The sequence below is a fragment of the Symphalangus syndactylus genome, chromosome 11 (assembly GCF_028878055.3).
Source record: "Symphalangus syndactylus isolate Jambi chromosome 11, NHGRI_mSymSyn1-v2.1_pri, whole genome shotgun sequence".
NCBI classification, from domain to species: Eukaryota; Metazoa; Chordata; class Mammalia; order Primates; family Hylobatidae; genus Symphalangus; species Symphalangus syndactylus.
The window spans coordinates 121,536,257-121,552,741 of record NC_072433.2 but is presented as its reverse complement, the minus strand read 5'-3'; the positions used below and the strand labels follow the sequence as shown (position 1 = coordinate 121,552,741).

General features: G+C 36.8%; 1 protein-coding gene across 9 annotated transcripts in view; it reads right to left on the bottom strand.

Annotated features, from left to right (window-relative positions):
• CNTNAP4 (contactin associated protein family member 4) overlaps window positions 1-16,485 on the bottom strand; it is a 336,779-nt gene that overhangs the window by 277,322 nt on the left and 42,972 nt on the right. For 5 of the 9 annotated variants that reach the window (XM_063612411.1, XM_063612416.1, XM_063612414.1 and 2 more), the window contains exon 1: window positions 15,627-16,108. The exons of 1 other annotated variant lie outside the window; for it this stretch is intronic. In XM_063612411.1, the coding sequence (XP_063468481.1) occupies window positions 15,627-15,711 (85 nt within the window). In that variant the 5' untranslated portion in view covers window positions 15,712-16,108. Of the gene's footprint in view, window positions 1-15,626; window positions 16,111-16,485 lie in introns of those variants that run through there. 3 more of the 9 variants (XR_010114325.1, XM_063612415.1, XM_063612412.1) reach the window with 2 other exon arrangements.

Here is a 16,485-nt window from a genome sequence, read left to right as displayed (position 1 = left end):
AAACAGCTCATAGATATTGTTATATCAAAGAAAATATTATTAAAATTGCGATCACATTGCTTTGTTTGATAGAATAAATGCTTAAAGGTGCTTGTGAGTAGTGAAAAAGCAGATCAGGAGGTCATCAAGACCATCCTGGCCAACATAGTGAAACCCCATCTCTATTAAACATACAAAAATTAGCTGGGCATGGTGGCGCACACCTGTAGTCCCAGCTACTCAGGAGGCTGAGGCAGGAGAATCGCTCGAACCCGAGAGGTGGAGGTTGCAGTTAGCCAAGATTGCACCACTGCACTCCAGCCTGGCAACAGAGTGAGGCTCCGTTAAAAAAAAAAAAAAAAAAAAGAAATATTAAGAGCTTCAGGCATAAGTATAAAGAGAGCTGGGCTATACAGTTGTATAGGGGTTAACAATTTAAGAAATAGTGAGGTAAAACGTGGCCTGAAAGTCTCTGATATTTTTCTTTTTTGAAAGTGGCTGGAATTAATAAGTAGCACTACTCAAAAGCATATTTGATATTATACAGAATCATATTCACTCTGCAGGAGCCTGGCTTAAGTAGTATTGGTTCTGGTTTAGCAATGGAAACAGACCTCTCATTCAAAATTCTAAATCTGAAGCGTTTTCTTTTTCATTATGATGTTCATTAAATACAGGTTGCTGTCCCTGATAAGAAGAAAGTAGAAGTATTGAGAAACACTAGTCTGTTTTCTTAAGATGCCTTTTTTTTCCTCAAAAAGACAGAAAAAAATATTTTTGATAAGGAAGAGAGAAAACTCTATGATGCCAGAAGGAAATCAAAATCAGTACCAAGAGAGGAATGACACAGCAGTTAGGAGGTCCTACCCAAAAATAGTAAATCATGCCTCTGGAGAAGACACTAGGCTGATGGTTACAACCGAAAACCTGCATTTGCAGCAGCCCATCAGAGGCCACAGGCACCGAGCTCCAGAGAGGAACACATGTAGGGAAGATTGGTAATGACGCTGAGGGCTGGAGAGACAGCTGTGCCTATAACTGACAAGACCAATTGATGAGTGAAGGGGTTTCCTGGAGGGTGACAGATGCACTTCTGAGATCCGTCATACGTGACAGTCTGTACCCACCACTGCAGTTTCTTCTTTGAACAAATGATAGTGCTCGAAGGGACACTGAATTATCTTTAAGTGCCATAAATTCTTGAGCAGGAAGGGGAGGGGTGCAAGGAGACAGTGGTAACCTTAAATTTCTCCTTCCAAAAGAAATGTGGACTTTTGCGAGACAAAGTAGGATGACATTGAACAGTTCATGACATTGACATTTGCAAATGGCTTAAGATACTGTTATATTAGAGAAATACAAGAATCTTCAGGGAGCCATATACTACTACAAGCAGATGCTGATACACTGAGAATTCAAAAAATAAGTCAGTGGACAACCAATGAGTTCAAAATAGAGGAATCTTTAAATAAAAGTATATCCACTTGATGGGCTACTAGGAAACCTTTGAAAAGATAAATCCAAAGGCTACTTAGCCACAAGAGAAATGCACTGGAGAGGATGGGAAAACATGCGTATGAGAAAACACTGGGCATGAACAGATGCCGTGCTAAGATTGACTGAGATAATGTATGGCAAGCATCTGTCCCAGCTCCCAATTCGTGGAGGGCATTCTACAAATTTAAAATTAGATGATAAATTTTAGGCTGACTTTTCAAAACTTACTAGAAAGATTATTGTTTGTTTGTTTTATTTATGTTTTATTTGTTTGTTTTTGACTAAGCATAGAATGTATCACAGGAAGAAGGAGGAGGAGCTGTGTGTACTGAGATTTACTGATTAGGAAGTGGGAAAGTGTCAGATAAAACAAACTGCACAATCAACTTTTGAGGAGGGGATATGAGAAACACACAGAGCAAATCACAGCACAACTGGAGCTGGGTAACATACAGAAGAAAGTACTTTGGAAGGGGATAAAATAGTACTTGTGATAACGGCTATGGAAATGTTGGGATATCAGAAACTCTTGGGTACTAGAGGCACCTAGAGAGCACGAGGTGCAGATAAAAGCAAAGAGAAAAAGAAGGGATAGGCAGTGGTACCCCTGTGGCCACCAGGCAGTGGTGGCTGATGGATGAGCATGACATGCCATTGATCTCAGCAATGCATTGACCAGGATTCAACTTCAGGATGACTCCACTCAGCTGTTAAGTTTTAATCTGTAAAAGCAATGTATCTACTGTTGAACTTTCAAAAATAGTTCCCCAATACTGAAAAAAAGCATGTAATTTAGACAGTTGCAACAGTGAGACCACCTGTTACGGACTGAATTATGTCCCCCCCTCCACAATTAATATGTCAAAGCCCTAATCCCCAGTGTGACTTTATTTAGAGAGAGGGCCATAACTGGAGGCAATTATGTTTAAATGAGGGGTAAGGGTGAGGCCTTAATCCAATAAGATTGGCCTCTTTATAAGAAGAGGAAGAGACACCAGAGATATATATATATATATATATCTCCTATGTGCACAAAGGAAAGGCCACATAAGACACAGCAAGAAGGTGGTCATCTGCAAGTCAGGAGGAGAGGCCACACCAAAAACCAACCTATATGGCACTTTGATGGACTTTTGGCCTCCAGAACTGTGACAAAATTAATGTACATTGTTTAAGCCACTCATTCTGTGGTATTTGGTTATGGCAGCCATAGAAGACTAATATGGCACCAAAGGGAATATGTCTCTGAACATGGGGAAGGAGTGAGACTTTTATGGAGGAAAGGAACAAAACTGGTAGAATGCCTTGGTCAGGCAGTGCTGCAATCTTGCAGAAAGGAGTTGGATTTTCTTTGTGATTTAGGCTGTTTCAACCACTTACCCTGTTCTTGAAATTGTTGACTCAAAGAAGGAATTCAGAGGAAGTGAATAGGTCTTTGGGTACCAAGAAGCAAGCAGGACAGTGTACACTCAGAGAAGACAACGTTAGTTATCTACATGAGCGAGTGCCTGCCACTTCACTCTGACTAATCAAAAGGGGCTTGTTGTTAAGATGAAAGTGACAGATCCTTGGAAGAAAGAGGAAGGAACGAGCATATGTGGGTTCTTAGAATTTACAATCATGCCAGAGCGAGAACCTTGAGAATGAGCATGTGTGGTTTTGATACTCAGGGGAGGAGATTTCACAGATGCAGGGACAAGATGGGCACATTCCTTTTCAAAGAACAATGGATTTTGCAGTCGTTGGGTCTAAGGCTCAGCTTTATTCTTCCTTACTCAGTAGCTTTGGAAGCACCTTCTAAATTTGTATCCTAGTTTGTAAAATAATCATAGTAACACTTGTCTCACAGGCCTGTGTGAGAATAAAATAAGAAAGGGCACACTTCACCACCTTGGAGTCCACAGAGCACACTGCAAAAGGAATATTTGTCATTATTAATGATAACATATGTCAACATGCATGAAAAGTTATGAACTATAAACTTCTGGCAATAAAAATCACAAATGTGTACCATGAGGAGGCTGAAACGTGAGCAGAATCTAAAAACAAGTGATGGGTTTTACAGAAAATAATAAAAGGAACATATGTGCAATTAAGAGAGGAAAATAAGGACTGGCACGGTGGTTCATGCCTGTAATCCCAGCACTTTGGAAGGGCGAGGCGGTGGATCACTTGAGTCCAGGAGTTCAAGACCAGCCTGGCCAACATGGCGAAACCCCGTCTCTACTAAATGTATAAAAATTAGCCAGGCATGGTGGCAGGTTCCTGTAGTCACTACATGTGAGACTAAGTCAAGGAGAACTGCTTGAACCCGGGAAGCAGAGGTTGCAGTGAGCCGAGATTGTGCCACTGCACTCTAGCCTGGGAGACAGAGCAAGACTCTGTCTCAAAAAAAAAAGGCGGAAAATAAAAGTTTGGAATTCATTAATGCTGGTAAAAAAAAAATGCTAAAGGCAATGAAAAGAAACATCTTGCATATGTTTGTAGGCAAAAGAAGGGCAAGGAGGCTGTGGTCACACTCCTTTGTAAAAGTTAATAATGAAAAGAAAAAATAGAGAATGAGTGTTATTTTTCTTCTACCCTATGTGAATGAGAAAAATCTTTAAAGAGAAAATGGGAAATAAAAACCAATACAAAAGACTTGAAGTCCAAACTCGATGGAGTTGAAAATTTCTTCTCATAATGTGGAGAGTAATTTTCAGTACTACCTTCAAATGGCTAGAGATGATCGGGCACGTGCTACAGGCATAGGCAGACATGAGGATGGACTGGAAGTAGCTGATGCTGTTCCAATTTTATTTTATACTCATGATGTATTTTTTGTTTGCCTATCTATTGAGAGTCCTCAATCCAAAATAATTTGATGTAGTGCCCTATCAAATTACATTTGCTATTAATTTTTTTAAAAAAGGTGAGAGGGAAAGGAAAAGAGAGATAGTGAGAAATAATAAGAATAGGTTGACCAGGAGAATATGCACCACAATAGATTATGACAGACTAGAATAAGTATGCAACCTACTGAAATGAAATGGAATAGAGTTAAATATAAAGTCAAAGTTTTAAAATGATAGCAAAAATGAATGGGATCCTAAATAAAAAGGACTTTTTAAATCACCAAAATAACACAATTTTCCAATTTGTCTAGCCTGATTCTGTTCATCTTCTCTGTTTTTGGTGTTTCAACTGAAAAAAAAATACAAAGTATCATCCATCAACGTAGTTTTCCCATTTACTGAATATGCTCTTTATTCCAGGCACTGTGCTAGATGTTGCAGACACTGAAGTGATTAACATAATACTTCAGTCTTTCGAAAATTTCAGTTTTGCAAAGGAAGCTTTTAAAAAATCCATTTTGATAGTCTATGATCAGGGCAGGAACAAGCAAACATTCGAAGTGCTACGAAATTTCTGCTAGAGAATGATTAAAGTTGAGGCGGTGAGACTCCATAGACAAAGGAGATGAGGCTTGTTTTGGGTAGACATTTTCCAAGAGGCTTTACAGTGAAGTATTTGAGGGTAATTTACACGAAGGGAACAACAGATGCAAAGGCCAAGAAATGAAGAGCAGAGGACACTGGGGACACCAGGATTGAACAAGAAAAAGCAGTGTAATGGTTTGCTCTCACGTGCTATGAAGACATACCTGAGACTGAGTAATTTACAAAGAAAAGAGGTTTAATTGACTCACTGTTCTGCATGGCTAGAGAGGCCTCAGGAAACTTACAATCACGGCAGAAGGCAAAACAGGCACGTCTTACATGGCGGCAGGCAAGAGAAGAATGAGAGCCAAGTGAAGGGGAAAGCCTCTTATAAAACCACCACATCTCAGGAGAACTCATTCACTACAACAAGAACAGTATGGGGGCAACTGCCCCCATGGTTCAATTATCTCCACCTGGTCCTGTCCTTGACACGTGGGAGTTATTACAATTCAAGATGAGATTTGGGTGGGGGACACAGAGCCAAACTATATCAAGCAGTAAAGACAGACAAAAGTGGAAAGATCAGCAAATACCGAGTAGGAAGACATTTGTTCGCCATGTTCATAAGCCTCAACTTAATGTTGGATGTGCCTAACAATGAAATATAGCTGCAAGGCAAAATTTGCTTTTTCTTAAACTCTGTACCTTTGGTGAAATATAACAGTACATTATGTCAAGCTTACCTAAAACTACAATAATATGTGTAGTAGGTAAAATATTGTATGATATGAAATGGAGGGAATCAGGGTCACAGGGAGCAGTGAAGAAGGAAGAGGGAACAGCTGCCTCACTAGCCATCTCAGCCAAATCAACCCTGGCCATCGCTAACGTGACAGATGTCACAGCCAGATCATCCTCATATCCAGGAAAATGAAAGAGGAAAATGATCACAGGAGGCTCGATTTTGCTAACTCAGAAAAACAGAGAACTTCCTGGCATCTTCTCCAGAGAATGTTTCAGTGATTAATGGTACTACCTACATACTTTCATGCTAATCTGGTTCATGTTGCAATTATACATAAATATAAAGAAACTATTCCATAGGCAAGCACATAGCAAGGCTTCCAAGAAACCAATGTGGTCATTTACAAAGAGAACAGGTTAAAAAAATGAATCAGGCTGTTTTGCGTGTTAAGCATAGCAAATTATGGTGATCACAATTTTATTTTTAGTAGCTAAAATTCTACATTAGCCTTCTTTTTCCATTCCTCTAGTATGTATTTGACCATGAAATGTTCTGTTTTATCATGTTTCATTTTGTGACAAAGGATGCTAGGAGTTTAAGAAACTAAATGTTATCTACAGTGTTTGCTCTTTGCTTTCTTAAATGTACTCTAGTTCTTTCCCCAAATTATTTCTATTTTTTGTAAATTTGTTTTAGAAAAGGTTACATCTTTTGATACTTAAGAGGTAGTGTTATGAAGCTGTGTGTGAGCATGAAGTTTTCTTAACAGGATTGTGACACAGTTGTCATGCTAAAGTACAACAGTTCAAATAAGCACAAAAATCATACACACTATGAAACAAAAGAGCCTAATTGAGCAGCTTTATAACCTTGCATAGAATTCCCTCATCACCAATTTAGATAGAATTGCTTTTATTTTAGCAATGTTCTTTTAATTAAGTCCTAAACATGGCAAATGTAAATACATATTACAAATCCTTAATTATGAGGATCACTAAGCATTCTTGCAGCTTTCTGCCTTGGACATAAATTCTTTTTGTTTAAAATCAGCCAAAATTGAGAGATAAAAGTGAATGATGTGAAAAAATGTTCAACTTTGATTATCATGCCCTTCTCTTGACACCCATATCACTTTACTGTATTGTCTTCGGGAGTTAAATTGTGCTTCAATTTATATAGTGGTTTTTAAGCCAAAATCTCTCCCAACATATTCTGCTTCATTGCTAGGTTCAGAAAGACTAGCACCCAGGGTGGGAGGAGAAGTTGAGTTAACTACTGGGGATCCTGAGGTCTTTACACCATGTCCTAGAAAATAAAGATCTTTGGGATCACAAAAGGGTAATATCACTTCTCTGTTTGGGTGAATGTAAACTAGAGCCAAGAAGACCTCTTGCTAATTTTTAATCCCACATACTGGTTAAAAAGCATACTGGAGACTACTCTGGTATGGATAGCAGATAAGAAAGAATCTTATTCTATATCCCATCATTATTTAATTCAAAATGTGCCACCTAGGGGCAATGCTTTCTATTTCCCCTACCAAAATGGTCTGTCTTCCAATTCCCACCTACAGTTATCTTCACACACACACACACACACACACGCACACACACACACACACTGATAATTCTATCTCAGCAACTCATTTCTCTTAAAGACCACTTTCAATCTAGTTCCTTTTTTGTGCTTGGTCAGTCATCTGCTGACCAGCAGATTTTAAAATATGAATACATAGTATCTTTGAAAACTGAAGAAAATTTTTAAAGATATAAATATACATGCACTCTTTTAGAGCAAAGCTATTAGCCTAGAAATTTGACTTTCTCAGATTTTCCAAGAAATCCCTCTATTGAGCCTGGTATAGCACAGGCAATTGCTTTATACTGATGGGAAAATGTAGGGATCTCTGTGGTGGGCCAAGGGAATCAAATGTCTGTTCAAGGTCATCCAAGCAACTATCAACCCTAAGGCTTACAACCAATTGCTAGGAGAGTTTATCCGTGTCCTTATTCAAAGGACATTGAAAAAAATACTTCCATAAGTCATAATTGCAAAGTAAGTCCATTAATGAAATTACAGGTTATAATTTTTCTGAAAAATATACAATAAACGTAATTTAGGAAGGCAGGTGAATTTATATATTTACATGGTGCTTTTAAAGTAATATCAACCTATGGCCCCATTAATAAGTATCATAATTGCCAGTGGGAACAAAATGGTTACAGAAACAAATATGTCTTTTACGATTTAGAAGCCCATAATATCTTACCCTAGAGCACTGCCAAGTAATGAGAGGTACTTAATAAAAAAAGTAATTAGAGCTATAGGCCAACTGATAATATCACACCATTTTTTTTCCTTTGTGATTTAAAAACCTTAGAGATAAATTTCATCATTGCTCTATTAAATACTTATGACATTAAAAAATTTTATAGTTACTAATTTGAACTACTTAAAATGTCAAATGTTTTCAGGCTTCACTCACTTTTCCAATTATTACATTGGAATGACTCATTAACTGTAACATAAACAGGCTCATTTTTACCTCCTGTTATGCTATTTTCCCAATTTTATTACTAGAGTACCACTTTTCCATGAACCATAATGAAAATTCATTGGAAGGAGGGGAAAAAAAATCCAAGCATATCCACTTCCTCTTCCAAATACCAATGTTCCATGGGCAAACTGAAGCAATAATGATAACTTGTAATGCGTTTGGCATGTACATTCTTTATCATTACACAGTTCTGTAGTTTTTCACTAACTACAGAACTATGTAACTATAGTTAGTAACTATGAACTAACTATGAAGATCCTAACAAAAGACATTTTGGAAAAAAACTTTGTCCTCCAAAAGTCAATTAAGAAACAAAAGTATCTTTGTTTGTGCAATTATATATCAGATTGGTCTTTACCAACACAGAGCCATCAGCCCCCTGAAGTAATCAGCACTTTGGAGAGCCTAAAAATCATAGATTAAAAACAAGGAAAGCCAGTTTCAAAAGTCAAATAAATGCATACATACACATACAGGCATGCATATCTAATTGAAACACACAGACCAACACAGCTTAAGAGCTCATGGAAGAAATTTAAATGTTAAACTCTTAGACATCAAAATTTTCCCCAAAAATATCAGAAGACAATTGAACAGTCAACGACATTTTTGTTATTCAGAGATACAATTTGTTGTAACTTAAAATTATGGGTAAACTATTATTTCTAAAGATTGTAAACCCTGTTTTTAAAACCCTGACTCCTTCCAATTCCAATGTTAATCTTCTGGGGAAATTACTTCATTTCAGGGTTTTCAGTTAATCACAGGGTCTCCAAAACTCTATAATTTTTGTCTGCATGAGGTTTGGGGCATTTCTTTCACTTTCTGAGATTTTGCTTTTTAAAGTAATCAAAATCAAACTGATATTAGCATTTGATGCTACAACTCATTCCTAAATATTCCTAACTGAAATACCCGTGAAAACAATCATCCATACGTTTGATAAGAATTTGCATGTCATCACCACCCGCAACATAGGAACATCATGCAACAATATAGGAAACATCTCCTATTTAAGCACATTCACTGTGATGGGTCAACCCTTCCCTATCATACTAGTTAATTTGAAAAATATAATTTCAATGATTATAGATCAATACTAAAGTTGAGGTCAAAATTATTGAATCAATAAAAATGAAAAATAAGCTATAAATAATAATTGAAACACTAGAGCGTGGAAGACTATCAGGTCAAAATCTGCATGATTTAATATTTCATCAGAAATATTCAAGTAACAATCTGAACATGCACGTAACAATGTTGGATACATTTTTCTTACTCTTCCTACTGTTTTCGGGAGCTAGATCATTCTGTAAACTTTCAGTCGGTGAAAACAAAATGAAAATATTTTTAAAAGGATAGTGAAGGACTTCTTTTGTTTGTTTAACTTTTATTTTTTAAGTTCAGGGGTACAAGTGCAGGTTTGTTACATAAGTAAACTTGTGTCATGGGAGTTTGTTGTACAGATTATTTCAACACTCAGGTATTAAGCCTAGTACCCAGTAGTTATTGTTCCTGATTCTCTCTCTCCTCCCACTCTCCATCCTCCAAAAGACCTCAGTGTGTGTTGCTCCCCTCTATGTGTCCATGTGTCTCATCATTTAGCTCCCACTTGTAGTGAGAACATGCCGTATTTGGTTTTCTGTTCCCTTGTTAGTTTGCTGAGAATAATGGTCTCCAGCACCATCCATGGCACTACAAAGGATGTGATCTCATTCTATTTTATGACTACATAGTATTCCATGGTGTATATGTACTAATTTTCTTTATCCAGTCTATCACTAATGGGCATTTAGGTTGATTCCATGTCTTTGCTATTGTAAAGAGTGCTGCATTGAACATACATGTGCATGTGTCTTTATAACAGAATGATTTCTTAAACAACCTAGGACTAATTGGCAACCTAAAGGTCATATGATTCATTAGTGAGCAATATTAAGGACTCAATATTGATTAATCTGAAGTAGAAGAGATTTAAATTTTAAACATAGTATTTAATCAAGAAAAATGGGTATTTGTAGAGCAGAGCTGACATTCTATTTTTAAAAACTCAAAGCCATGTAATGCCAATGTCATTATCCCTGATCGTTGTCTACTTACAGTGTATGATCACGAATCTCATCACAATTCCTTTGACACTCAAAGAAAGTCATATTTCAGTTAAGTTCTTTGAGACTATGCTAGTTTTTTTTGGGGAGGGGGATTTATTTTCTTTTTGGGAATGGGCCTTTTGATGAAACTTAGAAATCTTCATTTAAAGCTGAACCACTAAAAACAATATAATGGAAAAATAAACTATTTTAACAAGTGACCATTTGTTTTGAAAAAAAACTGCTACATAGAAATAGGAATGTCAATGAAAATGGGTTTTTAAATGCTATTACATCATATTTTTAACTTAATTTTTCAAAAAACTGTAGGAAAAAGGATAGTGTAAATAAAATGGGGCCAAAGATCAGTTCCAACAGTTCCTGGATTTCTAAAGTAAATACAATTTCAAGTACACAAGTCATTTACACAGAAATTATTATTGACACGGGTAAGTGAAAATCACTTGCTTAAATATAATGAGCTCTTAGTGGGCAGTGCTTAAATGAAAATCTATTTTTCAGTTTATTCTAGAAAGTTGGCCAATTTCAAAATTTTTAGAAAGCTGCTGCTTTAAAAGTCACAGGAGCAAAAATACTCTTCTATCAAAAACATTTTCCTCATATGATCTTTGATTCCAAATGTAAGTTTCTGATTAAGATAGAGTGGAATATTTTATACTCACGAAAATGTAAAATAACAGCAGAATTTTTGTTCAAAATATCTAAGTTGCAATTACTTGTACAGTTTATTGAACTTACACTACTTATATAGTTCATTGAACTTATATTACTTATATATTTCATCGAATATCTTATCCTAACAAGATTACTTGAGATTAAAACTGTAGGAATTTTACAAATAATTTATACCCATGGAAATATCAAGATTTTTGAACAATAAAGGCTTTAAGAAAAAACATATAAGGAAGACATTAACTTGAAGATATCTTCTGTTATAGTTCCTGGCAACAATAGCATTGCATTCAGTACCACAAGTCTACAAGTATATATTTGTGTGCTAAATAATTAAGACTAAATTTTACATAGAAGTATAATTTATACACTTTTCATGTCTTATCATTTTATTGCATATTATTTAAATCAGGGTCAATTAACTTTTTATATAAAATGCCAGAGAGTAAAGAATCTTATGTAAGTAGTTACATAGTAAGAGGGTGAACAACCTTAATAAAATTTAATTGATAAAATTCAAAATATAATACTAATATTTGAGTAGAAGTTTCTCTCATGCAGGTTTACTAATAAGTGGAAGAATAAAATTTGAATTTCACATAATTATTTTTTACCATGAAGAATTCTTCTTTTAATTTTTTTCAGCTAAAAATGGAAGAACCATTCTTAGCCCATGGATCATACAAAAACAGTCACTAGCAGGTCAGATTCAGCCCATGGGCCATAGTTTACCAACCTGAGTTAAATATTTTATTATCTTACAATAGATGTTATACAATCCTATTAATCTATTTTCTTTAACAAAAGTCAATTTAATCTTGATAGACTCATTAGCTCCCATACAGAAATTGCTTATATATGACATAAATTCTAAAATTAATTTAGGAAGACAATAATCTTCACTGCCTAGAGTAAGCACCAGGTATTATGTGAAAGTTATGTTTGATCCCCATGTTGGCCCATGAGTCACGTTATCTCCAGAGCTAGAGTCTGCCTTTATCAGAGATTATTGAGATGCATGTAATAAGAAGTGGAGAAAATGGACTGAACAGATGAAAATAAATCACCATTGCTATTAGAAAAGTGAGTCAAAGTACGTGCTGATCTTTATAGGGGCTAGCCATTTATGCATTGCCTCATAAAATTGTATTTTATCAGTACTTTACTATTGCATTCTAGTTATCTTCTGCTATAGGAATAAATATGGCAGGGGGAAGAAAAGAAAGTAGCTTCTAGAAAGAATGACAAGGTTGAGTTTTAACAATGTGAGAATCTATCCAGCTGTCTCCCAGGGCCCACAAGAGTGATCATCTACACAGGCAATTTGCCTTCATCTATCCTTCAGTCCTTCTTTTAGGGTAGGTATCAGATACGGCTTTTATTTCCATCAGAGAAAATAAAGAACACAGTGAGATGTTAACTTCTAATTAAGTCATTGGTGAGCATTAATCATTCTCAAGAGTAGGGCTCAGTATACCAGTGACTAGAGGGCCTCCCTCACATGATCTGCCAGAGTAAAAACAAAAGCAAACTCTTATCAGCCTTACTACTGTACCCATTCCTTCTTTTGGGGTAAGTTGACCCCATCTTCAACCATGTCTTAATGTTCAAAAACTGGATTTATAAGAGCAATTAAAAAACAGAGAAATGTCTCTGTTCTTCATGAATGTCTCTTAGTAGCAAGCAAAGAAACCAAGAACGGCCAGTGCAGCTTCTCAAAGAGCACGCCCTTCTACAAGGATCCGTCTCTAAACTTTGATGAAAGGAACCCTTCAATATAATTGTAAAAACTCATCTTGATGAGAACAAAGAGAAAAAAATTATGTTTAGTCCACTGCTTTTGAAATGTCAGACAGGATGCTAGTAGGCAGAGAATGTGGTTCATTCAACATATTTCATCTTTAGACAGATAAGTACTTAACAGGGCCACCGAAAATATACAAGCACATGAGTCTAGTAGTTTACAGATATTTACGTACACATATACCTATATACAAATGAGCACATATACATATATGTGAACATATATGTTTGTCTTTGAACAGAATCCTTCTAATGTAAAGTTTCCGTGTTGTTTAATTGGATCAATTAACATTCAAATTAAAGTGCACCTAATCCCTGAGCTGTACTGGTTTTGCAGAGTTCTGTCCCATGAAAGCTTTCAAACTGGCAACCTTGGGCTGACTCTGTAGATGACAGATTTGCTCCTGGCTCATCAGCTGTAAATAAAGGGGAAAAGTCTTTCTAGTCCTTTAATTTTATTTATTTATATTCAGTTATTTCTGATATTACTATTGGTAGTCAAGACTGACTCACTTTTTCTTAATATAAAGTCTTGTCCAGAAGAATTACTGGGGTCATTATGACACTTTAGAAATGCATATGCTGGGTGATAGTTGCTTGTCCTTACACTAAATTCCAATGTTGCTCAGAAACATATATATACTTGTTCTTCCAAAAAGGATGAAACATATGAAGTACTTTCCACCATGGCTTGGTACAAGTAGACCTTACTTCTTCCAAAAAGAAAATACTTCTTAAGTATTGAAAAATGAAATAGAAATTGAGAAATGAAATATTTTCTTTTACACATACTGCTGCAAATCATATTGTCAAAATATTCAAAATAAATTACTAAGTGCAACTTTAATTATATAAGGTCATTTCATTTTATTTTTGACACTTGAAGAACAGTCAACTCCACATGTATGGTAAGCAAGAATTCCAACTTTAAATTTTTTTTATAATGAAAAATCCTATAGGTTTTACAAGTTCATCAGATGTTTAAAAGAGCATTAGATTACTTCCTTAACAAACCAAGGCTGAAAGAATATAGAACCAGCACTGAAATTTTAAGAATCAGTGAGGGATCAAACCAGAGCCAAGCACACATAAATACTACACTCTCCTCAGATCTTTTTCAGCACCTTTTCTTTTCTAAGAAGATATATTGCAAAAGAAAGCTATTTAATGTTGATGTACACCCTACACTTTTTATTGAGCTTCAAGAAAACAAACAAACATAAACAACTAGCAGCCCGATTAATTAGATTAATGTATTTTAAACCCAACTACAGGCAGTCTAGTGGAAAGACTGAACTGAGTACAGGCCAGATTTAAGCTCTGCTTTTCTTGAGGGAAGGATGCTTGGGGTGATGTGCTTTACATTGTAAGAGTGACCTCTAGTGCTTTTCTTTTTGGTTGAACTTTAGTGGTTGGCAGATGAATTACTTTTGCCTTTCCTACAGAACTTCCATTTGTGTGTGGGTGTTGTTGTTATTGTTTGCTTGTATGATGCAATGCTTGTCAAATGCTACCATTATAAGATTCCAAGGTTTTGACTAGGTGAAATTATACATTTTATTGACTTATGAGATTATCACAACACTCAAACTAAAGTTGAATCTGATGTGCAGCACCTGGAGTGAGGTTCCTTCTTTCAGAGTGATGGATACCCTGTGACATTAAATGAGTCCATTCTGAACTGAAACACGAAATCATGGGAGCCAGGCACTGTGAATGGATTTTTAACTTGTGCCCATGAGTTTGTCATGTTTTTCCCACATCAGAGCTCTTTAGGATAGTCAAGTGATATACCATGGCAAATGCCTGATTACTGCTTCTGTTCCCCAAATCTAAGCCTGATGATACAACAGCAACATAAATTCCTGGACAGGCCTCATAGCCATTTCTTGAAAAGCAAATGAGCTTTTCCTTTAAAATCCAAGAAAAAATAAAAAGTTGTATCTGCCAAGCTTCTTTGTCATTAATCAGGAGGGGAAAATTCTCCCATTTAGAGAATTTAAGCCAAAAATAACTTTTAAAACTTTTTCTATCTCTAACAAAGAGTGGATGAAGGGAGTCTGCCAAATTATTCTGGATGATATCTAAATTATAAATAAGATTTCAATCTTCCCTAAATAGGTTGTATTTCATCAGAACATTCAATTACAAATTTATGCAGTTAAGCATTCAACCACAAAGGAATCCTACTTCTGAAAGATCACCTGACTGGTTTTCCTTTAAGCAAAATGTAGGAAGAGGCTCCTCTTTCGGGAAAGCGCTAAGTCTCATTCTCTTAGCAGCGAGGGCACAGCTCTTAATACTGAGTCTCGCCTCAGCCAGTGCTGGTGCCCCTGAAGTCTGCAGTACATTTCAGTTATTAGCCTGCATCATTTTAAAATGCAGGCAGCTACTGGTCTGCCCAATTGCAAACTTCAGAAATCTAAGCCAATGCAGTATAATGTAAAGTCTGCCAGCTGTTTTCCTCTTAGACATAATTCCAGTAAAATTCAGTAGTTCTTTAAAAAAGAAGAAATGAAGATATTCACAGGCTATTCCCCAGATAAGATGCTAATTTCATGTTTTACTAGAACTTGGGCATTCTCAATGAATATTCAAAGACCAGAGGGTAAGATTCTGCGAGTAGACAAAAAGAGAAATGACACTTTGCCTATTTTGACCAGACCAAGAGGAAAGACAAGTGTTAACCGGTCACATTGGCAAGATTTTTAAGTGGTCCTTCGTTTACAGCAATACGCTTTGCAGCAATCCCAGCTGCAAATAATCATCATCAAAACAACAGAATCAAAGTTTTGCAGAGAGCCCCCCAGCAAGTTTTAAATCATTTGCTGTATACTTACAGGAATTCCCAGCTTCGACTCTGTTCCAATTTTGAGTAGATAACAGAAACAGCGTCTTGAGGACAGCTCCCGTGACAGATCCCATGTTCACATTTATTGGGATCCCCCAAAAGATCTTGAGAGGCTCTCGGAGCGCTCCAGTCCTGTTCTCAGTAGCTCTGCCAGCTCTGTCTGGGTCTTCAGCCCCTCTAGGTCTCTGTCTCTCCCCCTCCCTTCCTCCTCACCTCCCTCCGTCTTTTCTCCTTCCCTCCTCCCTCTCTCTCCCCGTCTCTCTCTCTCTCTTTTCTCTCTCTCTCTCACACACACCGCCCTGACTTCTCACTGAAAAGCACTCAGCATCTTTCCTAACAAGCATCCACACCGCCGAGGCCACGCCCACTCCTCGCAGCAGCGGTCCCACAAATTGGCAGCAGCATCCTTCCTTCCAAACACACAACAGCGCTCGGAGCTCCGCTGCACCCAAAGGCGCGGCCTCCCGTTCGTGGGCCTCCTTAGGGTTCCCTCCCTTCTCCTCTATTTTCCAATAATCCTTAACCCTTTTCTCCCAGCTGGAGGTGTGGGTGGGGGAAGGGACAAGGCGGTGGAGCCTTCTGATTTTCTGGAGGTCTTGCATTTGGCAGAGCCAGAAAACACACTAAGCCATTCCTGACTATCCGGGAGTGCATCCAGGGAAAATTGCATTATGTTTCAAAACAAAAGCATAAAATAAGACAGAAATAACTAAGCAGCATTGGGAAATTGTAGCTAAAACCGTCCTCAGGGAAAACACTTGCTGTTGTTTTTCTCTGTTTCTATAAAACTGTACTCTTCAGCGAGGGTGCCAGGATTTTATTATGGAAATTCCCCACATGGGAACAGA